This window comes from Nilaparvata lugens, chromosome 2 (assembly GCF_014356525.2).
Source record: "Nilaparvata lugens isolate BPH chromosome 2, ASM1435652v1, whole genome shotgun sequence".
NCBI lineage: Eukaryota > Metazoa > Arthropoda > Insecta > Hemiptera > Delphacidae > Nilaparvata > Nilaparvata lugens.
The window spans coordinates 22,575,607-22,602,830 of NC_052505.1; the positions used below are offsets into that span (position 1 = coordinate 22,575,607).

Here is a 27,224-nt window from a genome sequence, read left to right on the forward strand (position 1 = left end):
CAAATCTGATCAATAAAATAAAATCATTGAAAAATTTTCAATTTATTTTTTCTTTCAATAATTCTCGATTAGGCAAATTTACGCCGGCCTTACATTTTTCAATTTTACTAATAGAAAATATAGATGGCTGTGACAAAATGGAATTTTACTTTTAGGTTATGTCATGTCAATATATTTTTATCCAACTTCAACATGTGCTTTTCATTTTCTATGAAAAACCGTTGTTTTTATAATTTATATTTATAAAATTGCCACTATATTTTCAATTTAGAATGTAATTGCTCTGTTTTTGTATAAATTAGTGTGGTAATTGTAATAATATTTTTTGAAAGAATTGCTTGTTTACAAAAAAGTTTGTTTTTATCCATTGAGCAATGTCACTTTTTGTAGTGAACAGGTAAGCTAAAATTATTTATATTTTACAAATAATTTCTAGTTATAAAATCAAGCTAGCTGACCATTGTACATATTGCTGAAGTTTCAATAGCAATCGATCTAATATGTTATTCTGATAAAAAATTAGCCGTCCGACATTAGTATTAAAAAAAATTAAAATAGCACAATTCTTCATGTAATTTTCTATCTCATCATAACCATGGTTTATGAGACTTTCAATGCAGAACAAATAAAAATTGGTAATATTTAAGAATCACCCAAAATTTTTGTGTCACCAAATTGGCTAAAGTCAAACCTGCTTGTCATTATTTATAGCTGTAGTCGATTTTTTTATTGCAATCGAGGTAGACCTAATCATATAGAAGGGATGCAGCAGATATTTTTCACTGGATATTTTCCAATGCATCCAAAAAGTCTTCTTAGACAACTGTCAGCACACTTTGAATAATTGATAGTACATAGGTATAAAAAATATTTAATTAGGTGTAGTCACTTTCTTGTATACCTTTTGTGAATACCTAATGCTCAAATACCTAAGACATAATTAGAATACCTAAAGTTAAGGAACTGGAATAACCAACCGGCTTTTTAAAAAGAATTATTTATTTCAACATACTAATACATCTAATACATGGTTATAAGCGATGTACGCTCTACGAGCTCTGGCAACAGACTGACTCGAAAAAGCAACTAAACTAATGGCTAGTAAATAACAATGCATAGCTACATCAGCATTATAAAGGGGGTTACCAAATGTAACTCCTCCCCCCCAAGTGTGAAGCTGCCCTCAGCTTCAAAAATAAAATAGTATTAAGTCCAAGTACAAAAATTAAGTATTAGTTACATGGCAATCTTGGATACATTTGTTGGGAATCGGTATTAACAATATCGTTATCCACGCCAGAATTACAATTATTTGATTTAGAAATGGACAGTTTTTGCCAAATTATTTTAATAAAAATTAATATCAATAAAATTACAACCAAAATAAATAATATAGTAATTACAACAATATAGATGATTCTATTGTCTTGTAGAGGTAATTCATCAATAATATCAAGTTGTTGAAATTTTATGTTTGCAGTATGTACTTCATCAAAACTAAAATTAGAAATCTTCTTATTTTCTATAAGTTTAGTTGGCACAATAACTTCATTTTCCCAAAATATGTTTGGTCTGTAATATCCAATTAAAGTCTCTGAGTTATCAATTTTTAACAATTTAGTTTTTCTGTTTGGAAAGAGAGTAACATTTTTCTTCTTGGCAGAACTGTAAATTATACATGAACTTACATTAAATAATATAAAACTATCAATTATGTTAATATATTTCACTAAAGAAGACCCATCTTTTAAAACTAATTTATTACATCCATTTAAATCTCTATCATCTAACAATTGTTCAATACATAAATTTTCAATACGACTTATATTACTACAATAATAATTATCATTGATAAGTTCGCAAGTTCCAAAAAATAATTTATCATTACGGAGTACAAAAGAAGGATGTACAATTGTTGTTACAATTTCATTTTCTTGAATGACAGGATATGACAACAGGAAAAATGTTTCATAAATTGCCGACTGTAGCGGTACTTCAATGAAATAAGAAATGTGGTCTTTAAACATTGCACAATGGACTTTGCTGAGTTTCCATATTACACTGACATCGTTTGAAATGAAGCTAAAATTCGAATTTCGGTGCATGAGAAAAAGTTCATCGTGAGAAATAATAGTCGAGTGGAGTACATTCAATTTACAAAATTCTAAGCTTGTTATAATATCAGAAATTTTATTATTTAAAAGCAAGAGAGAGTCAAATAACAATGAGGATTGCTGATTAAGTTCGATTCTGTTTGATTCATTATACAATGAATTAAAGTAATTACTGATTTTCATATTATTTGATCGTATTGTTTTCATTTCATTGTTGAATTCCTCTATTAATTTATGATTAACAGCAAATTGTTTTTCTACATTATTACTAAGATGGTATTCGTTTGATTGCACAGTTTGTAAAATTTTATCATATCGTTCCTTATCGTTAGCGTCCATATTACCAGTGAGCCAAGAAAGTGCAGATCCTACACTATTAAAAAGGCCTCGTTTTTGTCTATAATTAATTGATTGGATTTGATTTAATTTACTCTTCGTATACTTTAAATTTAATTTCATGATGCTTAGGCGACTCTTATCAATATCCTTATTAGCTAAAAAATCAATAAATGTTTCTATATTACTTAATTCTAATCTTAAATAGCTAGTACTTATTTTATGAACATATGTGTATGTCGTGTTAACAATAAAGGAGTTCTGAATTTTAATGGGAGCAACACCGGAGGATTTGCTCAGGTCAATCATTTCATAAGGTGCTGCTGGGGCCAGCAACAGGAGAAGTAGGATTGGTATCATCGTGTCCTGTAACACATAAGTTCTTTCGTTTCACCAGTTTTTTGGGGCGTTTCATTCTATTGGGGTGTACTTTAAATGGGCGTTTCTGAATTGCTCGAGGGTTCGTAGCTAGTTTATCGTCTTTACTGTAGTTTACTTTGAAGAATTTCGGTTTAGTTTTTTTGTTAAAAGTTGTTTTAATGTAAGGTTCTTTTTCAATTTCTACATCCTTTTCACGATTGACATTCAGTTGTTCAGTGCGTGTTTGTTTTTCGGATTCAATTTTATTCTTTATCAACTTGTGAACTAAGTTCATTCTTTCTAAATATTGGTGAGACTGTTGTTCTGTCACCAATCTTTCCGTAACTCTGTTAACAAAAGGATTGTTTGATATGCCATAAGTTATTTCCATGGGAGTCATTTTCAGAGTTGAGTTGAGCGTATTATTAAATGCTATAACTGCTAGTTCCATGTTTGTTTCCGTTGAATTGTTTTTATTCTCCAATTGAATTGCATTTAGGATTTCGATAAGCGTAGAATAAGCTCTTTCAATTAAGCCCTGAGAGTCTGGGTGTCCAGGAGTGACATAGTATGCTTCAACACCGTACAATCTCAAAAAGTCGCGTAAACCTGCATTGTCAAACTCACGGCCGTTGTCCATTTGTATAATTTTGGGTAGGGGAAAAGATGAAAAATAATCATTCAGGCGTTCTTGAATATCGATTTGGTTCAAACTTTTTAGGGGATGGACTGTTAATCGTTTGGAAAAACAATCAATCATTGTCAAAAACTTTATTTTATCGTATTGGAAACAGTCAATTTGTAGTTTTTCAAATGGTTTATCTGGAGTAGGAGTGACTTTATATGTGACTCTAACAGGTTGTCTATCATACTTTACTTTCAGGCATACAGCACACTTGTTAATGTAATCTGTTACGTCTCGTAGCATTGATGGCCAGTAATATCTTCTTCTTACCTGATTATACGTTTCATTGATACCTCTGTGGTACGTCTTTCCTTCATGGTGATTTGAAATTATCTGTTTTTGTTCATCAGTATCCACTATATCTAAATTCATTTTCTTATACCTTTTCAGTTTTATCGAATCGAACGTTTCTAATAACACATTTTTAAAATTGTTGAAAATTTTCTCGTACTCATCATACAAAACACCTTCTCGCGAACAGAAAACTCCATATACTGTTTTTGGTTTCAAAAACTCAATACATTTATTTTTCATGTCATCATAATCGTTAGCGTTCCTAAAATAAATGGTCAATCGTCTTTTACCAAAAATTTTTCTTAATTGAGGGGCTTGGTCACCTCTTTCAAGAATAAGTTGGTTATGCTCAATATTAAGCAACTTATCATCATCAGCTATAACTACCTGTTCATTTGAGCTTTCTTGCGAGTGTATCGTAGCTAAGCTGCGATTATCGTTCTCGGCTTCTTGTTCGTCATCATTATTATCATTACTCACGATATTCTCACGATCAATGTCATCATAAGCATTATTATTTACAAAGTTTCCTTGATTAGCATTATTTACTAAGTTATCATTACCAGTATTATCATTCCGCTCGCCTAATGTACCTATTCGTTGAAAAAAATCTTCGTAGGTACTACTATCTATCGAGGGTACGTCAGTGTTAGTATTGAACCTTATCAAATCGTCTATACTTATATCATCATATTCGTGGGGGTCATCACTAGTATTCTCCAAACCTTGAAAATCATTCACAAAACCTCGAAAACCATCCTCGAAACCTCGAAAACCATTCTCTTCATTTTCCATCATAGTGACGTCATAAGGACGGGACAAAGCATCCGCTACAAAGTTGGTTTTCCCTTTTATGTAGGTAATGTCAAAATCGAATTCTTCTAACAAAAGTTTCCATCTTATCAATTTGGAATTTGGCTCTTTAATACTATGAAGCCATTGGAGAGGTTTGTGATCAGTCTGAATTAAAAACTTACGTCCATATAAGTAGGGCCTAAAATATTTACAACACCACACAATAGCCAATAGTTCTTTTTCTATGGTTGAAAGATTGATCTCATTTTTGTTCAATGTCCTTGAAGCATAGGCAACAGGTAGATCTTTACCATTGAAAATCTGTGAAAGCACTCCTCCAATAGCAAAATTGCTAGCGTCAGTAGTAACTATGAATTGTTTAGAAAAATCGGGTAACTGCAATATTGGACTGTTTTGTAGCATTGTTTTCAGTTTTTCAAATGCATTAACGTACTCCTTATTAGAAATGTCAACCTTGACATCTTTTTTCAAAGCTTGAGTCAGAGGCTTAGCGATTTTTGCATAGTTTTTGATCATTTTTCTGTAGTAACCAGTTAATCCTAAAAATTGTTTTATTTGTTTTTCGGTTTTGGGAATCGGGAAGTCTTTGATTGCTTTCAATTTGGCGGGATTTGGTTGAATTCCTTCTTCTGAGATTACATGTCCTAGGTACAACAATTCTCTTTTGAAAAATTCAGTTTTATCGAGCTGTATTTTAAGATTGTGTTCTTTCAATTTTTTGAAAACGGATCTCAAATGTTTCAAATGCTCCTCTAAATTGTCAGAGAATACAATTATGTCGTCCATATACACTAAAACATTCGGCATTCTAGCAAATAGTATGTTCATATTACGCTGAAAAAATGGGGGTGCATTTTTCAATCCAAAGGGAAGCCTTAGAAATTCGAAGTGGCCGTCTTCTGTTGAAAAAGCTGTTTTTGGGACAGACTCTGGGTCCATTTCAATCTGATGGAAACCAGAATATAAATCTATCGTCGAGAAATACGTAGCTCGTCCTATTTTTCCAAATAGATCTTCAATATTTGGTAGAGGATATTTGTCAGCTATAGTTTTTTCATTGAGTTTTCTGTAATCGATAACCATTCTAATTTTCTTTTGACCAGAAGCATCCATTTTCTTGGGAACTACCCATATTGGAGAGTTGTATGGGGAGTTTGAGGGTTGAATTATTTTGTTCTTTAGCAGCTTTTCTATCTCAATTTGAACGTCTTTCTTGAAAATTTGAGGGTACCTATAATTTCTTGTGTATACAGGATTGTCATCAACTGTGTTGATTTTGTGTTTGAGTAAGTTCGTCGACCCTAGAGGGATATTTTCAAGTTTGATTATTTCGGGAAATTTAATTACTAAATCAAATATCTCCCTTTTCTCTTCATCATTCATATGATCTGTACGCAAAGTTTCAAAAATCAAATTCTTCACTAATGCAAAATGTTCGGGACTCTCGGTCACTGATTCATTAGTTGGCTCATAAATAGTTTCTATCTCATCTATTTCCATGGGTTCAGGACTGATGGTCATGAGTTCATGAGAAAACGCTAGACATGTACATTCATCATTAACTATATCTACTATACCTTCTTCAATACTAAATTTATCATTTGTTACAGGTTTAAGCAATCCTCGTCCTACATTGGGAATAGACCTAACTGGGACAGTTATCACATTAAAACCTGGTTTCAATTCAATTTCGTTACTACTAGAATTCATTACAAATAATAATTTTTTCGATCCATTATCATAATCTAACGTCTTATCCTTGAAATTAACATTGGCATTGAGTACACTTAGAGTTTCATGTCCTAATAAAATGTCATACTTCTTAGAAAATTCAAATAAATACATCTTAATTCTAGCACACATTGGAAACACTTGTGACGAGTTCATAAAAATATACTCATCTCCTTTTCTTTCACCAGCAGGTGTCTTCACGATAAATTCTTCCTTAAATCTAGTCACATCAGGTGGTACAATAGCGGGATTTATATAGTTCTTCACTGATCCAGTGTCAACAAGCCATTTTAGATTAGAATCATCGACAAAGTACGGGAGGGATTTGTTGATAATCTTCAACTCGAACTGATTGGCGGGTCCCCCGAAGGAGCTGGGCCTAATCCTAAAAAACGGTCTGCCAATTCGTTTACAGCTGAAGTGAGAGAATCGATTTGAGTTTGCATAGATTGAACGAAACTAGTTTCATCAAGTGGAGTGACATTTACGTTAGATTCGTCAATGCAATTTCCTTCCATATAATGAACATCGTGGAACGAATTGTTCCGTGCAGAGTTGTTACTACGATTGGTTGAAACAGTACGCATTGAGACAGTATTTTGAGAATTCCAATTTGGAGACTGTCGAACGTTTTGTGCACCGCCTTGGAAATTACGAAAGTTACTGTTGAAGGATTTTGGTTGGACAGTTTGAAATTGAGACTGCTGAAATCTTGCGTTAAATGGTACTAGATTCTGTTGAGGCTGTTGAGATTGGATTTGTGGAGGTTGTTGGAATTGGTTGTGTTGAAACCTATATTGGTTAAAAGGAGCAAAAGTTTGCTTGAAGGGTTGTTGGAAACTTCGAGGTGAATACTGCCTGAATTGGGGAAACACTGATCGCGGTTGAAAGAAGTTACGCTGCCGAAATTGAGGATTGATAACTGCATTATCAGACACAGATTCCGTAAGTTTCAATTGATTTAGCACAATACTGCAATCACTGCGAAGGGTGTCGCGGGCTTCGTCCAAGTTCTTAAGCTTGTAGACTTGGAGATGAGCTCCGAGTGTTGGATGAACACCGTGAATAAGTGTCCTTACAAGTGTCATGTCAAGTTGTTCAAGAAGGTTTTTGAGTAAGTCGCCGGATACACCGTCTAATTTGTAGCGAGTAACTACCCTGGTTCGTTTTTCGTTTAGTCTGTCAAGAAAGTCAAGGGGATGTTCATGTTGAAAAGTTTTCATGATAGCAATCTCTGCTATGAGGTCTGGAACAGTACGTTTATCGGAAAAGTGTTTCTTTATGAGTTGAATAAGTTCGATTACATTGGAGCACTCACTATTTTGAACTACGCTATCAGCTGTGCCTTCTAAGTTGTGAAGTGCAGCGGTATACAAAAGCCAGTGGTTCTGGTCACGTTGAGTTTTTTCGATAGCATCATTACAGTAAAGTCTGAAAAGTTCTTCAATGGATCTGAGAAATTTGGGAATTTTATCAGGTGTCCCATCGAACTTGGGAATAAAGTCCAACAGATGTTTGGGGATAGTTGCCATAGTGGAAGAGTCTAATTTGGAGGGCTTGATGAGTTGATTTGAAGCAGAAGAAAGTGAAGCTGAGGTAGAAGAATTCATTCGTTACTTACAGTAGCAGCAATGGTAAGAACTGGATTTACTTCCGGTTGTTGGATGAAAGCGTTCCGGAAGGAGTCTGCCAGTGTGGTTGCCAAGATGGAAGGAGTCCGGTGGCGTGGTTATCCCGTGTAGAAGTTCCGTTGAAGTTGAAGGTTCACCTCACTTAGTCCTCCGATAGGTTCCTTTTCAAAGTCGAAATAAGCGATCGCGACACGAATCGGAAAACTAATATTGTCAAACGAACAACATTGAAAAACTGCGCGAGGGTGGTTCGGGCGCCAGTTAAGGAACTGGAATAACCAACCGGCTTTTTAAAAAGAATTATTTATTTCAACATACTAATACATCTAATACATGGTTATAAGCGATGTACGCTCTACGAGCTCTGGCAACAGACTGACTCGAAAAAGCAACTAAACTAATGGCTAGTAAATAACAATGCATAGCTACATCAGCATTATAAAGGGGGTTACCAAATGTAACTTAAGACATAATGCTCAAATGTTATTCCCAATAATTTGAAGATGGTGTACAGTGCATTGTAACGTGTCCGGTCTTGACAAGTAAGTTGTAGAAATAATGCTGTCATAAAAGTAGAAATTGTGAATCTAGTAATTTCATTCATTATTTTTCTGTAATTCCATTTTAAATGAGTCAATTACTTTTTTCAGATACTTGGGGGATGGCAATGATGAAAAGAGTGAAAGAAGCAATGATCTTAACAAATTATTGCTTAAAGTTGAAGAAAGACGCAAACAAAAAGAAAAGGAGATCAAAGTGAATGGTACTTGTATCAGAGAAAGTAAAAAAGAAAGACATAAAAGGTTAAGAAAATTGCGGAAGAAAGAGGAGAAGAATCAAAAGAAAGGAGAAAATGTTGATGATAAAGATGAGGAAAATGATAATAATGATATTGAAGAGGAGGGGAAAGAGTGCAATGGATTTGGAGAGGGTGAGGATCACCTCTCTCCTGACGAGTCTCCAAAAAAGGCTGAGAGTCATTTGAGAAACAAGGAGGGAGACAAATCTAAACCATCAGGATTTACCGTTATTGGTGGTCATGATTTCAAGAAAAAAGTTGAGGTTTGTATCTTTTGCAAAGAATAAAATAATTTAATTTTTGTTACTTTTGTGGATAATACTTAACACTAAATCGTTTTAATATAAAATCCAAATCAAATAATAACTTGTCTTGCATATTGGGGTTCTCGGCTCATCATTATAATATATCCTCATCTATTAATAAGTCATTTGGAGACATCTTTATCCTAGCTGCACTTACGTCTATTAAAATTAGCCCAGGTTAAATGAAGGCATTGCACTTTTTGTTTACTATAGTGAGGTCCTCGTTAAAATGGCAGTGGAGAAAGATAGCAGAACAGCGTTGCCGATCCTCTGTCTTGTCAATGCCTTTTATAGACGGTAGCTGATATAGGTTTATTGATGTAATATCAACTGTTCATTCTTGTTTAAAATAATTACCTATATTTTATTTAGCAAGAACTTATATTTTTCAATAATTTCATAATGAATTTTAATGATTAAGATGAGATATTTTGTTAATTAATTATTAACTCTTTTATTGTTAAAAGACGATCTGGCAACAGAGCAAAGCGAGAAATAGATAGCGCTATCTGCTTTGTTGAATGATTGACAAGGATAGCAATACCATTGCTAACCTAACTACCATTATAACGTGGACCTCACTATAGTTCCCTTGGATGACTTTATTCTACCACTTTTAAATTTACTATATTTATGAGAAACCGTGCATTTGTGATTGTGATAGAAACTTTTTTGCTATGAAGTTTTCAGTAGCGGATAGTGACCAATTTAAACAAGAATGGGCGAACTAATGCCTTGTAAGATAGATAGCAGGGGAATTCCTCGAAATTTCTCCGGATCTCTTGAGATAGCCCGATGCATTTTTTGTAAACTTGATAGGTCTTATCTCATATTACAGAAAATATCACCAATTATTTCTGAGAACTCAAATTGTATGAAAACTCATGAAGTCGCAAACATTGCTACATTGGTGTTATGTACTATGTGCATGAAGTTCTTAGAACAGACAGTTGCGAATGGTCAGATGAAGCAAGTGAAGCACTGATTCGGTAATAAAAATCCAGAAAATTCTAACTTAAATGTATTCACTAGTCATAATAATGTCCAATCTCATTATACGCGAAGTTAAGAATATTTTTTTGAAAAACTCTTTTGGAGTACTTTAGTTTTAGTATAAATTATTAATGTGATGTATGCATGTTTTACGTGGCCTTTACACTATTGTCGACTGATTGTCTAGAGCAATAAATTAAATTTGAATTTGTTATATAGGTCAAAAGATATCTTCCTGATTGGCTGGCCAAGCCCTTTCGAATACCTACAGACCTGAAGAATCTTACTACAAGTGTGGACGACCTTCCTGTACTTGACAGAACAATTGTTGATAACCTCAAAAAGAATGGTGTCACGCATTTTTTCCCAGGTAGCTTCCAAATATTAATTAATAATTTATTACGTGCCGTCGGTCCCGGCTGCCTAAAAAGCAGTCTTTAGGTGATGTCAGAGGCCCTGAAATTGATCAGTTGCGACTGAAAACTCTGACACCAGACTTGAGCCAGCCAGGTCACTCGATATTATTATTATTATGTACCATTATTTGAGAAAAACTATTATCTGTTTTACAATGAGGTATTTTCTTCTCATATAAGCTATAGAAATGCGTATAACTTACTTATTTGAATAAAATGTCTATTAGAATACTAGGTGAAGCTCATATATGGTCTTCAATCCACATATCATAATACTTTCGGCTGAAAATATTAGGTAGCTAACTCCGATTTACAGCATAATTAAACGAAATCAAATTAACTGGAATATGAGCGTATAATTCATGTCAGAATTCGAATTATAGTCTGCATAATAAATTAATATTGAGCCACCAGCCTATCTTACAGTGAAGAGGCCAGATTGGGTAAAATCGCGACTAAAAATTATAATATATTTAGGATTTTCCCTAAATTTTATGCCTTATAGAAAGAAGTGTTTCAAGGTTATTTTTATAGAGGTCAGAACTAGAGAGTTTCAAATTCAATATTTTTCGTCCAACCACTTCGGCTGGACGTGAACGCTCAAATTTCAATTTTTTTTTTGTTCAGATTATTAAATAGTATATCTATTACTATTATCAATTTTGTTACTTTTATTATCAATTTTATAGGGTTGAGAAACATTTCCAATTGTATGTAATCACAATTACGTCAAAAATTGGCATTAGTTGGCAAAAATTCTGAATAGTACGAACTCAGAAATTTATTATCTATGAAGTGGACCTTCTCAAAATAATAATGTTTATTATTTATTATAATGCAAATATTCATGGTATTACAGATACTGTCTAGTTCAAGAGTTTAATTACCACTGAATGGACTTATTTATCATAGATTGTGCTTCTACTTTCAGACTTATGTCTTTTTGTCTCATATGCTTTTGTATTTATAGCCAACTCCCCCTGACGGGCTTTATCCATGGGGAAAATTAGCTGACAATATTTATTACATAATCACTTTGTATTATTTTTTCTTTCAATAAAAGCTCTTATTATTATTATTATTATTATTCATGGAAATTACTAGCTAATGAACAACAGGTAAAGAAACTGTTTTTGTTTTTGTAACTCTACAGATTTATTTCTCTTTCTTTATATTATAAAATGTCAAATTTATCGGTTATTGATCATAACTTGGCAATTGATGATTATTTGAATATCGAATGTTGATGACCAATTTCATATTCTCTGATTGCAGTTCAAAAGGAAGTAATACCATGGGTGTTGAATGAAAGACAGAAATGCTCTACGGGGTTGAAACATTGGCCACGTGATATTTGTGTGAGTGTTCCGACCGGCAGTGGAAAGACTCTCGCTTTCGTTCTCCCTGTGATTCAGGTCAGCTATAGTTCATTATTATTAGAAAATGTAAACATTATCATAAAACTTAAAATGTATATTAAACTTTTCAAGTGAAAATAAATGTTAACTGCCGGCCTAAATTCGAACCCGAGGCCTCTGGTTTACAAATCCAGCGTATTAATAACTCGACTACTATCACTCCAATATTTAAGTGATGAATTGTAATAAAAACTGTTCATAACAAACTTAAATGATCTCCCATGCTCCTCAAAACATTGTTCAACATTTATTCTAACCAGACTTTGAGATTTGCATCTATAGTCTGTGCAAACCTTGGATTGCAGCATTGCTCTTATGAGGCACACTGCTGCCAGATTTCACAAAATCCAGAGATCCCGTAAGCCAATTATGAGACGGCGAAAAAGAGAGTGTATGCCTTTTTGATAGGAGCATCATAAAAACGGCAAACGTGTGCTCCTATTGTTATATTTAGATAACATTGGCTATAAAATCCTGTGCTGCAAGCTGAGGTTTGCACGGATGACAGTTAGGTTTTCTCCACTTATACAACTAAAAATGCACTATAATTATAAATCCACTACTAAAAAACTATAAATTATCTCCCATGCTCTTCAAAACATTGTTAAACCTTGATTCAAACTAAACTCCGAGTGCCGGTTGCACAAAAGCCGGTTAAAAGTTTTAATCGTGAATAATTTTTCGTGAACCAATCAGAGAAGGTTTTTTTTTTGAAAAGTGGGCTTCTTTGATTGGTTCCCGTGGAATTAATCACAATTAAAATTTAACCAGCTTTTTTGCAACCGGGCCAGAGACTTGCACATAGTTAGGCTCTCGCCATTTATACTGGTACTGGAGTTTAATAGCATTAAACTTGGAATTTCGGATTTGACGGTAATTTATTAAAATACTATTTTCTTGGAACAGTCTGATGAGAAGTAAACCTTTGATCTATTCTAATGAACTTAAAGTTTTTTTTATCTTTGAACCCTCGATCTATTCAAATAAACGTCAAGCTAAGATATGCTGAATCAATGGATTATTAATTTATTCAAGTACTTTTATCAATTATTAATTTAACAATTATTAATCAACATTTCGTGATACATTTCTGAACTAATACTTATTTCTTTGAATACTTGTTTGCTGATGATGCGTGTATACTATTTGAAGGAAACACCTGGGAGAAAGTTTTTTAATCTGGCACAGGAAGAATTAATGAAAGTCGATAAATGGTTGTGAGAAAATCAATTACCCGGATCAGGTCTATGAGACATTAAAAACTGTTTATTTTTATTTATTGCAATAAATTTTTAAGATACGTCATAATTATCTGGGGAGCTACAAATTGTATACATGTTAAACCTCTTTATAAACTTCAAAAACGAATACTAAAAATAATAGGTTTTAAGGAGAATCAATTCCCACGAACATTCTTTTCAAGGACAGTGAAGTACTGAGTGTAAGACAACTCTACATCCAGGCTATCATTACGCGAATGAGGAGAAACAAAGAACACATAATACTGGCAGATCATAACCATCAAAAAGGCAGAGAAACACGAATTTAATAGTACTAAGGATGAACACTACATTTGGGCAAAGAAACTACATATGTTTGGGACCAAAAATTTACAATTCAATACCAAGTAACATTAGGGAAGAGTTCAATAGACACAGTTCAAGTTCAAGAAAAGTTTATTTTCCTGGTTAGTTGATATTGGTGTAGAAAATTTAGTTAGACTGTAAAAATTGAAACTATTTATTCTTCATTCTTTTTCTTTACTAGTTTTTCATTTTTTAAAAATTAACTTTCTAATTATTATCCTTAATAGAACATTAATATTTATCTACTAATTTCATAATTATGTTTGTACTATAAATGTTTACTAATTTCAATATAAAAAACTTTAACCCTATATCACTGAATGAAGTTTGTAAATAGTAATTATAACACGCTACAAGCAACTAATAACTTATACCCCAACACATATTTATAGTCTCAATTCATTGAATTATCTTTGCCTATTGAGAGACTATTCAATGCATAAAACTTAATTTTTTCAATTGTATTAATTGTTATAGTATTCTTATTTGTATTGTAAATGTTTTTGATGAATAAACTTTGATTTGATTTTTAGAGTTTGAAGCCGACTTTGATACGACGAGTGCGTGCTCTAGTTGTTCTACCAGTGCAAGACCTGGCGGCCCAAGTGGCCAAAGTGTTTGTTCAGTATGCACAGGGCACTGGTCTCAGGATACTCACTGTAACTGGAAGGGCAATGCCGCTTCACACCGAACAATCGCTGCTTGTTCGACAGCGTGAGTAATACTTATTTTATACCGTTCTAGATTTATGTTGATGTGAACGTGGCTTACTATAAATTCACCCCTGCTCCGCTACGTTTTTCTGGAAATCCATTTTATAATCAAATCGACCAAACATACTTTCAAACGATACCCTCTCATTTTTTTCTGTTATTGGCGATTTCAACAAATTGTTTGCTCATTATGCACAAATATTCACATAATCACTACGCTCAATTCAAGTATTCTAGTTTTTTTATGCTATTTCATTATGTTATTAGAAACCTAGTTATGTTATTCAAATACTATTATGTGCACTGTAATTTCATTTCATTCGAACTGGTTAATATTCTTAACGATTTGATCAATTGATCAATACTTGTTACTAAATTTTTTTATTCATAGTACCGTAGTTTACAAGGGACAAAGAAAATTCAACAAAGATTATTCTGGTATTGCCATACTTGTATTGCAGATAATTCTACTAATACTAGTATAGTAGTAGTAGTAAAATTATACTTTCACGAGATTAAGTTAATCAGTAAGTGGAAAACATTTGTTAGCTCAACACATTTTTCAGATGTGTTGCAAAAAGGTCTCTTGCTTTATTGCGTCGAAAACTTTTGTAATTTCAAGACACAATTTTATTGATTTTTTTTTTCACTAGAATATGGGTCTTGCCAGATTGGTGAAGAACTACAGAACTACTTTTTATTTGTTTAGAAATGAAAAGTGGTTGACAATATTATCCTCTCCATCCTTCAGCACAAGTAATATTACTTATGTTAGGATGCAACAATCATTATTTTAATATAGATTTCATGTAATAATCATGAATACTCTTTCTACTTTTTATTTGTTTAGAAATAAAAAGTGGTTGACAATATTATCCTCTCCATCCTTCAGCACAAGTAATATTACTTATGTTAGGATGCAACAATCATTATTTTAATATAGATTTCATGCAATAATCATGAATACTCTTTCTCAGAATAGAATGGCTGCTTTTATTTTATTTACTGATAGTTTGCAGTTATGGCGTAGCCTATCCGATCCTAAACCCTACTTTTAACATCATGATGTAGATGGTATTTTGTTGTGGTAAAAATATCTCACACCTCATGATGTGGATGGCATTTCGATTCTATTTTGTGTTTTGTTGAGGTAAAATTATCTTGAATCTCATGATGTGGATGTCATTTTGATTCTATTTTGTGTTTTGTTATGGTAAAATTATCATAGACCTCATGATGGTATTTTGTGTTTTGTTATGGTAAATTGAATAAATGGTATGTTGTGATGAAGGAGTGAACGGTGGAGGTTACGAGAGCCGAGTGGATATAGTGGTGACGACGCCGGGACGCCTGGTGGAGCATCTGACGCAGACGCCTGGCTTCAGCCTCAGTCACCTGCAGTTCCTGGTCATAGATGAGGCCGACCGCGTCATTGACAACGTCAAAAACGACTGGCTCTATCATCTCGAACATCATCTGCTCACTGCCGGTTAGTCATGCTTCTTTCTACAGCCAAGTAGATGATAATATATCATTACTGTAAACAGAAATAATGTCTTCAATCTTATAAACTCCCAATACTAAAATATATTTGATATATATTTGCCGTTCGTGCCAGATCTGACTGTTACTTCAAGCCAGACCACGTAGTTCTTTTACTCCAAACTATGCGGTTCCAGAATCTCGCCGTTTAAACACATACATTTTCCAAGCGCGAATCTAAGAAGTTACACTGAGTCGCCAACTGATAGCGCAGTTCAACTTTAGGGGCAATTCAAAATTCTGGCAAAATGACGACAAACTTTCTATTTCTCTATTGTTATTATGAAGAAACACAGAATATATAGTATACTATAAACAACTTAACATCTTTAGCTTCAATTACTCAATTATTTATATATTTTTTACAATGCTACAGTTTATTAAAGATTGGGAGTAAAATGATTTTGCACTCGTTACAAAATAGCCTACGTGGTTTTTTGATTGTTTGAATGAATGACTTGATTGTATGAAATGAAGAAAATTTAAAAACATCATAAAAACAGAAAGTTATACAACATACAAATAATACATACTCAACATTTATTCATTTTCGAATTATATTGTAGAAAAGAGACGATGAAGATATACCAATTTAGTCGACTTGTTTTTATTAAGTTGTTTTCTTTGTAATGTAAAATCATATTCTAATCATTCACCATTCCGTGTGTCAGTTATTTGGTATAAATAATTGAATAAACATCCAATTAAAAGAATTCATCATTCTGAAGTGGAGATCTATAAATAAGCAAGCTTCAAGTGAAAAAAGTTGTTATACCGGGTGATTTAAAAAGGTCTTTACAACTTTGAAAATTCATATAAATCTTATTAAACAGACATCCCATCGAAAGTCGATTTCTTCCCAGACTCGCACTAGCATTTCAGTTGTAACTTGCTCAACAGCAGCGCAAATCCTTGCTCCAAGTTCTGGTAGAGTGGGCTGGCAAAGAAGGTACATACACCCAAGAATAGTGTATAGTAGGTTGCCTTGATCCCATAAGACGCGTGGAGAACGCAGCCGGCTATGGTGTGACGTCATGCTGCGACCTCTCGGCCCGGCTCAACATGTATTCAAACGTAAAAATGCCTAACTTTGAGCCCTTATAGCAAACTAACCATCAACACTACATAGAAGTGAATGTCATCAAAATGTTCAGCATTTTATCCTCTTTGAAACAATATCAAAACCAATTTTCAGTAAAAATCCTATAAATGTTACTGGCGAGTCTAAAACAAATCGTTTTAGCACACGATTCGATTTGATAATACCATTTCAAATACGTTTTTGTACTTTCTCTTAGTTTTTTCTCCATCGTTTTAGTTCTTTCTCTTATGTAGATTCTATTCTAATTTAGAAATTTCATCCTTATGGAGATCTGTGGAAAGAACTAACAGCTTCTTTAGGAATTTCAGGATATTATCGTAATTTTATCAACAACTCCTGAAACAATGCGAACCCATCAACGGTTGCCTAGCATTATCACAAAAATAAACATTCTAGATAAGCCCTAAGAATGTATGAACATCATTTAAACATTATAAAGATTTTTATTTATCCTAATCATGAACAAAAAATAGTTAATCACGACTTTCAATTACTTTAATGCTGTTATTTTATCAAGAAATAAAGCGCATTTACACTACCGTACTGTAAGGTAGTTGAAAAATTTCATGAATAATTAATTAATGTTATGTTATTTAAAGTTATAATTAGTTGAAGTATTTAAATTATAATTAAGATATATTCTTGCTTTACACAAGTGTTCTTTGCAGTCATAAGTATCCCATGGACACATTGAAAAAAAATAACGTTCTACCGTGAATAATATGATATTTCCTTTGTAAATTTGTGTCCCTTGAAAATAATCAATAAAATATACTAATAATTTGTCAATAATAATAATACTGCACTGAACAAAAACACAATACAAGAGCAACGTGTTGGCACTAATAGACAACTGAAATAATTATTATAGTTGGCCAAGCGAAAATGGGTCTCTCAAGGCCACTGCAATGTTGCCACTGTTGTCCACCCCTCACTCGACCAGTCTATATACATTGACTATATTTCTACACCCTGAACATCACTCTTTCCTTCTCATACCTTCCCTCTTCCTCTTTTCCATCACTATACCTGTCACAAATTATTTTGAGCACGTCAGGTTCAAAAGTTCTATTGTGTCATTCTTTGATGTTAGAACAATAACATCCCCCGTTACCTCCTCCCATCATCCCCTATATTCTTCAACATCATGAAATGAAGGAAAGAATATTGTTATGTATAATGTATAACTCTTTCTTGAGTCATGACATCAAGAAATCCAAATTTTATATTGATGATTAGATTTTGCTTTATAAATGCAACTATTTATAAACTGAGCTATTATTTCATAAAGGTTACTTGAAGACTTTTATAATAATCAATTGGAAGTGGAGTGATGTAATTTTATTTATTTTAGTCAATATTCTTGTAGTGCCCACTTCACTCTGCATTTTTCAATTTGCATGAATTCTCATTTGATTCCCATCACACTTCATCCAGGCTTATACATTCATACAATACAATACATTATATCTTCATCCATACAATACATTTACAATACATTTGTAAAACTGTGAACTATATTGTCCTCGTCATGATTAACAATCTAGAGAAGACAAACAATACTCCCCACAATAACAATACTTCACTATCACACCCTCTCTCACACACACATTCACTTTCTCTCTTACTAGCCACCCTTAGTACAAAGTGGCAACAGTGTTGGTAGAGACGGGTGGTGGTGTCAAGAGCAAGCTTTGACCTTGAGGGACCCATTTTCGTTTGGCCAACTATAGTAACCAGACAGTTCAACATTCTAAAAATTACCATGATGAACAGTTCTATGAATTCACTAAATTGGTTCTGAGTATTTGTCAAAAAATAAAGTCTTGAACAGATAGTCATAAATACAAATGTTGGCAACTAGCATTTCGGGGACGATACTATCAGCTTTCACAAACGATTTTCAAATAAGAAACAATCATTTTTAAATATAATTGGACAATCAGTATAAAATCAAATCTGTTCACTTTATTTTGTCGTATTATTGTTTAAAATAAGTCCAAAACAAATAAGTTACCAGCCATTTCACAAATATAAATCGGTTTTACCGATTGAATATACATAGTGATAGATTCAAGGACTCTCTATACTTTTCGAAATAAATTAATGTTTTCAAAATACACATTGATGTGAAGCTTGTTTCTTTCTGAATTGAATCGCATATTCATATTTTCTATCAATACAGCGATTTTTATTTGAGGAATTGATATTTGACACGGTGTTTTGTATGTAATTCTTATGGGAAGCCGGTGATTGCCGGCTGAGAGCTCGGAGTTTGACGTAGGCTCATGCAATCTCATGCGCGTACGTAAACGCGATCGAGGCAACCTGCTATACACTATCCTTGACATAAACCATGTCTTTTATGAAACCCCACAAGAAAAAATCTAGCGGCGTTAGTCTGTGGAACGAGGGGGCCATGCAATTGGCGCATTACGGCCAATCCACTGATTTGGAAAGCTGTCATTAAAAAAATCCTGGACGTCAGTCAGATAGTGTGGTAGTGGTATCTTGCATAAAGAAAACATTTCGTACTCGGTCATCCTCATCGATCTGTGATATCAAACATTTTTGCAACATATCAAGGTACACTTTGCCGTTTTTCAAGCCAAAACACACAGCTAGCACGCTCGAGTCCAGTGAAGGCAGCCATCTTTGATGTAACTGCCGCTGGCGCTTGTGCGGCGCGACCAGGCACTAGAGGACTACGCGAGTCAAAACTTGGAGTGTTTTCCTTTAAAACAACACCAAAACCAGCTCTATACCTTGTTAATCAAATGTATATGAATTTTCAAAGTTGTCAAGTCCTTTTTCAATCACCGGGTATTGTATATTATATTTCATGGGATATATTTTATACAATTCAGGTATAAAGCGGATTCCGACGCTGACATTGGACACGTTGAACTCAGATCCGGTGCGACCGCAGAAACTGCTTTTCTCAGCCACTATGACCCAGGATCCGGAAAAATTGAAACTGCTCAATCTGTTCCAGCCACGCCTCTTCACTAGCTCAATGGACAATTCAAATGGTAAGCTCGTTTCACCTTCAATATTCCGATCAACAATCATACAACACTGTAGTTGCCAGTAGGGAGAACCATGTATAAGTTATCTCATTGGAAGGGTGGCTTCTTAAGGCATCTTCAAGGACAACCAGTGTTCTGGAATCCACCAGAAACTATAGATCACTATTTTTCCCTGTAGAAACTATTTTTCTTAAATTCCTTTGTATTTACTTTGTAATAAACATAAATTTATTGTGTGTACTTCGTATTTCTAAGGAACTTATTTCTGTTAGTTCATTATTTTGACCTTCGAATATGAATCTTATTAATTAATATTATCAGTATGAAAATGAATACAAACTAGAGAATGAAATTATAAAATAGAATAAATTATAATTTATTATTATTATTAAACGAAAATCCAAATTAAATGCTGTAATTCACCCCGAAGACTTCTGCTACTGCAAATATTGACAACAGGGTAAACAGCTAGATGGAATTTCGATGAGCGCTACTATTCAAAAATTATTTGTCAGCCCGGCAATGTCTCAGTAATTTCCATCTGTAGACTGGCTGGCCGCTATGACTTCGTATAAAGTGAGCGCTGCTATCCAGAGATTGTCAGTTTGGTGTAAGGGTAAGCATTCCTGACCGGCAATTGGGAGGTACTGGGTTCGTTTCCCGGACTGACAAATAATTTTTGAATAGTAGCGCTCATCGAAATTCCATTAAGCTGTTCACCCTGTTGTCAATATTTGCAGTAGCAGAAGTCTTGGGGGTGAATTATAGCATTTAATTTGGATTTTCGTTTAATAATAATAATTCATTAGCATTTAAATAATTGCAATATCTCAGTAATTTCCATCTGTATAATTGATAATCTTGACTGACAAACTGAAATTATTAAAACAGATAGTAAAGATGGCGTTGGGAGAGAGGAGAATGCGGGCTCGGTGGTGGTTCCGTTGGAGTTGCAGCAGATGTGGCTGCAGTGTGGCGAGCAGCTGAAGCCATTGGTGCTGTATCACGTGTTGGCAACGAAGGGGTGGCGGGGCGTAGTCTGCTTCACTCACTACACGGACGCGACACATCGGTTGGCGCGACTCCTGTCGCTCGTCAGCGCCGCCTGTCGCCTGCCACTCAGTGTCGAAGCCATCTCGTCCGATGTCGCCTACGAGCAGCGCAACGCAATTGTCGCCGACTTCACACGCGGTGACATCGATGTGTTAGTAGTCACTGTGCAAACACTCACTCTAAACATTTATTTGTCTTTTCCTCCTCCTCTTCTTTTTTTTCCTCTTCCCTTCCATCTTATTTTACTTCCTCCTCTTCTTCTTCTTCTTCTTCTTCTTCTTCTTTCTTCTTCTCTTCTTCTTCTTCTTCTAGGTTGAGGAGGCCGCTGTATAAGTTTGTTCAACTGAGAAATATTTTTACAGTTGAGCAAATTAAATGGTTTTCTTTGCGCTTGTGCAGTCAGTTGTGCGATATGGTATAATTGGCTGGGGTGGTTGTGGTGTTACCGTTCTTAAGCCTCTTATAGTATTGTATAAGAAAATTATTAAAATATGCTTGAAAAAACCGGTTAGATATCCAACAAATTTGCTGTATAAAGAATTTAATGTTCTCAGTATTGAGCACTTGTATGATCTTGACCTAGCTAGTTTTGTCTATTCGTGGCCCAATAGATTCCCTATAGCCCCTCATGGCGGCTATGTTACTCGTAGACAATCTGAGAGATTTTTGCTAGAACCACCTTGTAGAACAGCGGCTGCCAGTGCTCATGCAGCGTATTATGGTCCTAGACTTTTAAACCGTCTGTTGCTTGAAGTTTCTGGAGCATCCCAATGTATACCATTTGTTATTATTCTTTCACTTTCAAAACTTTTAGACAGTATCTTCGACACTACTTATTAGGGAGACAAAATGAAGACTAATTTTGATTTATTTCTCAAATCTGTTTGTAAATCTCAATTCTATTCTTAAAATACATATCTCACTTAGTATACAGAGCAGAAGAGATTTGTTGTTTTATTTTTAAATATTGGTGATCTTTATCTTTGATGTAGAACATATAGTTGAATCTCAATTAGGCCTATACTGATTACAAGAGCAACATTTGTATGAAAATAGCATAAGAGAATGGAATTTTCTTTTTTCTTTTTTTCTTGATATTGTAATGTAAAATTATAAAATCTAATTATGTTATTAATATTACGATGCATATTAGTATCTTATGCTATCCAACATTCTAGAGATACACCATCCCTCATCACAAGCTTTGCTTAAAGAGGGATGCAACAATATTATTTCGAATATGATATTTTATGTAAATATTCATTATTTTATAAAGAATTTGTATTTTATGTTTGTAAGTGAATTATTGTATATTAATTTTTTGTTGACATTAATAAATTGAATTGAATTACAGCATTTAATTTGGATTTTCGTTTAATAATAATAATTAATTCATTAGTATTTAAATAATTGCAATATCTCAGTAATTTCCATCTGTATAATTGATAATCTTGACTGACTAACTGAAATTATTGGAACAGATAGTAAAGATGGCGTTGGGAGAGAGGAGAATGCGGGCTCGGTGGTGGTTCCGTTGGAGCTGCAGCAGATGTGGCTGCAGTGTGGCGAGCAGCTGAAGCCATTGGTGCTGTATCACGTGTTGGCAACGAAGGGGTGGCGGGGCGTGGTCTGCTTCACTCACTACACGGACGCGACACATCGGTTGGCGCGACTCCTGTCGCTCGTCAGCGCCGCCTGTCGCCTGCCACTCAGTGTCGAAGCCATCTCGTCCGATGTCGCCTACGAGCAGCGCAACGCAATTGTCGCCGACTTCACACGCGGTGACATCGATGTGTTAGTAGTCACTGTGCAAACACTCACTCTAAACATTTATTTGTCTTTTCCTCCTCCTCTTCTTCTTTTTCCTCTTCCCTTCCATCTTATTTTACTTCCTCCCCTTCTTCTTCTTCTTCTTCTTCTTCCTCCTCTTCCCTTCCATCTTATTTTTCTTCCTCCTCTTCTTCTTCTTCTTATTCTTCATCATCATCATCATCATCATCATCATCATCATCATCATCTTCTTCTTCATATTCATATTCATCTTCATCTTCTTTATTCTCTTCCCTTTCCTCTTCCTATTCCTCATCCTCATCCTCCTTCTCTTCTTCTTATTCTTCTTTATCTGCTTCTCCTCCTCCTCCTTCTTAATCATCTCTTCTTAATAAATCCATTTCAAATTTAATGATTCTTAGGCCCAGCTTGGTGTGACTGTTTCACAACTACTGTTGCAAACTATTGACTATCTCAGATCTATGTGACGATCTCACATATAAAAGTGGGCCCACGATTGCTGTTGCGTTGCAGACTTCAGTTGCACATGAAATAGAGAAAATTATCTCGAAAAGAGGTGCAACTGATCTACAATAAATTAATCTGATTAAACTGATCTACAATAAATTTGTCAGTACACCCGCGTGTGTTTTGTTTGGTTTCAATTGCAAACTGATTTCAAAAGCAAGTCGTTAGCAACGGTAGTTGTAAAACTGTCACACCGGATCTTACAATAATGATAGGATACTGTGAAATATGAATTCTTGATTATAAATAGAGCATGTATGTCACAGCTTGATGTCATTGTAGGCAGAACTGGAAAAACATTTATGTCTTCTAAAATAAACTGAAGATTATTAATCTTCCACATTGTATTCATTTTAGACAATACAGTATTTATTTATAATATGTGTTTTGTGGATGCTTGTAGACTAGTGTGCTCTGACGCGTATGCAAGAGGAATGGACATCAGTGGTGTGCGCTATGTCATCCTGTACTCACCTCCCAAGCACCTCAACAACTACATCCATCAGGTGGGGCGAACGGCCAGAGCTGGGGTGGCCGGCACCTCTCTCACTCTTCTCACCCCACCACAGGTACGTGATACAGGAAGTCATACTCAGGATGAATAAACAAATGCTAAATTTTCATCTGTTGAAGAAAAAATTAGCATCTGTCATCAATGTAGTTCAGTTAACGAAAAGTTATAGAGGGAAAAGTTTGGAAGACAATTTTTGACCCCGCAGCTCTGTTAAGGATAGTAAGGAGGTAAAACAAATTAAATAATAACTTTGTATCATTGAATGAATAAAAGAATTTTAAACATACATTTCGAAAACTATGCGGACATGACTATTCTATAAAAAATTGAAGCTTACATGATTTCCTGAAATATTTTTTTTTCTTTTGAAAGTTTTTCATATCTTTCATAGTTTTTGAGATAACTGTTCCTTAACATTTTCCTCCAATATTTTGCTTTTTTTGACCTTATAACTTTCTAACAATTTATGACAAAATCAATCTGATAATGAGCATTATGTACTGTTAAATTTCACTATCTTATGCATTTCCCTATGTTTTGGGCATAAGCCTGTTGTGCCTTCTCATAGAAGTATAAAAATTGTACATTACTGAGTAAATAAATAAATGTACCAATGAAACCAATAAATTAAAACTTGAGATATATTGCACTTATTTGAAACATTTAGGGCCGGTTTCCGAGCTCGGGATTTAGCTAAGCTCTAGACTTCAAACACCTGGAGTTAGAAAATTGGCTTTCCGAAACAGGGTTAGTTGTAGTTGTTATGATAATCTTTATTTCCTCATTTCTATAATATTGGAAACGTTTTTCCTTGACGAAATGAAACATTCCTAAACAATTCAAAATAGCAGAAACTTTACACTATTTTCTCTTTATTTTATTTTGTGTTAGATTTTTTTGTTTTTCGAAATTTAATTTAAACGTGGACTACGACTACGCCCCGTTTCGGAAAGCCAATTTTCAGACTCCAGCTGTTTAAGTCTAGAACTCAGCTGAATCCCGAGCTCGGAAACCGGGCCCTAAGTGTTCAGTGTCAAATCTTCAGTTTTGCAACAATAGATCAATTGACGAAGGAATTTGGAAGAATTATTTGGACACAATTTTCGACTTTGTTGTGACTAGTAAGGAGAGAAACATATCAAAAGTCTCTATTACCACCCCTTGTGCTAAAAGGTTGAGGGTGGTTCAAAAGATGCATCTTTTTGTTACAAGCTTATATCTTGGGAACAATGCGTTTCACCGATATTACTAACCATACAATAATAAAGCGAAGTAATATTTTTATCAATTATTTTTCAGGTGAAGTCATTCCACAAGATGTTGAAAATGTCATCATTTACCGGGAAACTTGACGAAATGAAAATAGACGAGAAGGAGCTCTCTTATCTTGAAGATGCATACCGTGATTCACTTATCGCGCTGAAAAATGAAGCAACGGTAAGCACATATTTTTCTTTTAATTGTAAAAATGTCTGCTATTCACGGTTTGTTGAATGTGTATACATGACATTGGAGTCAATCCAAGTTCTAAACAGGTGTTTCGCATCAAAAAAGGTTGACTCCTTGAGAGCGATGGCTATGACCCTAAAAGAGATGCAGTGACGTTTGTCTTTGACCCTCCCTTTTTGGATCTGTCTTATGAAAAGATCTTAAAACTTAAAAATAATTTATTATTCAGTTGAGATGTGGATTATACTTTGTGTAAAATAGGAAATTTTATTTTCTGATTGTGGATGTGGGTGAACAGGGTCAACCATTTCTTGAATAACTTTAATTGCCAACTTTAATTCTACACTAAACAAATTTAATAAAATTTATTCCTTGTTCATTGACTTATAATTCTATTGAAATTTAAATAGGGGGGGGGGGAATTCTTCCGATTCTCTTGAGCAAAAAAAAACGAATAAAATTTGTTTATTCTTGGGTAAAATGCTGATTGAAATAGAAAGTCTTAGGTCCGGTTGCACAAAAGCCTATTAAATTTTAAACATGATTTAATGCCACGAGGACCAATAAGAGAAGGCATTTTCAAAAGAAGGCTTCTCTGATTGGTACTCGTAGCATTTAATAAATAACTAATAATTTAGGTACCATTAATACATTACCAATATACATTAATCAAAACTGTTTTAGATACGGATCTTTTGAAATATTTGACTCAAATTTCAATAGCTATAAAATGTTTGATATTGTTCTTTTTGGTCTACAGATATTTTATTATAAATTTACTGAGAAATTTTGAATTGCTTTTATATATTTAAAAAAATATATTTCTCTCACAAACCTTTGAAAAAATCCTAGTAATAAAATTTTTTACTAGACATACTTTACATTTTCACAACTCTCAATTCTCTCTTTACAGGTAGAGCAGAAGGAAGGCAAAGAAAAACTCAAGATTACAAAAAGGAAACGCAAACAAAGTGTTATTTTTCCTCATCAAAAGGACACAAAAAAATCTATCCAGAAGCATAAAAGATGTAAAAGATAGTATTGTATAACTATGTTTCATAATGATTTTTTTGTATCATAATAACTGGCGAATAAAACTATACTTTTGTCTCCCAATTACTTTTTGTTGCTGACACTTGGTTTTATTGTAGTGTAGTTGACAAAACTATCCCCTTAGTAGTTTGTGTTGTACAAACGCTGGACGCAACGTGTTGCTAGCGTTTTGAATGGGACTGGCAAAGTTGTACTCCTTGTGTGACAGAGAAATGAGTGTGTAACTGTTATTTAAAATCATCCATACCTCCCTGCCCAACCCTGTATTTTGGGGTGATCATAATATTTTTATTTTAAAACATGATACATGAAGTGAAATTTTAAAAATGGTTTTATAGTGAGATTATAATGTCAGTGTACAGACAAGGAGAGTAACACCATTTCACCAAAAGTCATCAACTACTGACTTTATAACGTGGACCTCACTGTAGTAATATTATGGCCCGGTTGCTCAAAAGCCTGTTGAATTTTAATCATGATGAAATGCAACGAGTACCAATCATAGAAGGCTTCTTTGATTGGTTATCGGAGCATTTAATCACGGTTAAAATTCAGCTGGCTTTTGTGCAACCGGGCCTATAAGTGTTGATACTAATTATATGTGAATTATTATTAATAATGCATAATTCTCATCATCAAACAACAGCCAATGACTAAATTATAAAACGGTATCCAAGTACCGTAACTCTAATAACATATATGAATATTGTGCATAAATACAGGTAAACTAAAATAAATTTTAAACTGCTGCCTCTATATATTACTACAGTATAGCCATACCGTACACATTCACACATTCAGCATCATTGCTTTTTGTTTACGCGTCCTAGGCCTGCTATTATAGGAAAATTAACAAAATCACTTGCACTAAATCCTGAGGGTAATTGAACTACAGAAAAGGCTATAAAGCTTGGTTATTTTGCGAGATGTTTTAGTCTCCCATTAAAAAGGATATACTGTAGGTCTACAATATTATTTATTATTACA

General features: G+C 34.0%; 1 protein-coding gene across 2 annotated transcripts; it reads left to right on the plus strand.

Annotated features, from left to right (window-relative positions):
• The first annotated feature begins 152 nt into the window (after positions 1-152).
• On the plus strand, positions 153-26,303 carry LOC111046534 (ATP-dependent RNA helicase DDX51). Of its 2 annotated transcripts, none has more exons than XM_022332101.2 (11): positions 153-397; positions 8,618-9,029; positions 10,284-10,434; positions 11,756-11,895; positions 14,018-14,198; positions 15,489-15,686; positions 19,709-19,873; positions 20,762-21,074; positions 23,625-23,790; positions 25,035-25,172; positions 26,098-26,303. In XM_022332101.2, the coding sequence occupies exons 1-11, from the start codon at positions 375-377 to the stop codon at positions 26,221-26,223; spliced, it is 2,013 nt and encodes a 670-aa protein (XP_022187793.2). In that variant the 5' UTR covers positions 153-374; the 3' UTR covers positions 26,224-26,303. The 2 variants fall into 2 exon arrangements, with proteins under 2 accessions (XP_022187793.2, XP_039276746.1); XM_039420812.1 differs by lacking the exon at positions 20,762-21,074 and adding an exon at positions 22,405-22,717 and having other exon boundaries at positions 154-397; positions 26,098-26,300.
• The last annotated feature ends 921 nt before the right edge of the window (positions 26,304-27,224 follow it).

What these genes read in the sequence shown, in the direction of transcription:
- LOC111046534 (XM_022332101.2), top strand. Translation starts at nt 375, where the DNA reads ATGTCACTTTTTGTAGTGAACAG. An exon ending in TCGTTCTCCCTGTGATTCAG is followed by an intron (nt 11,896 to 14,017) that starts GTCAGCTATAGT and finishes TTTGATTTTTAG; the next exon opens with AGTTTGAAGCCGACTTTGAT. An exon ending in ACACGCGGTGACATCGATGT is followed by an intron (nt 21,075 to 23,624) that starts GTTAGTAGTCAC and finishes GGATGCTTGTAG; the next exon opens with ACTAGTGTGCTCTGACGCGT.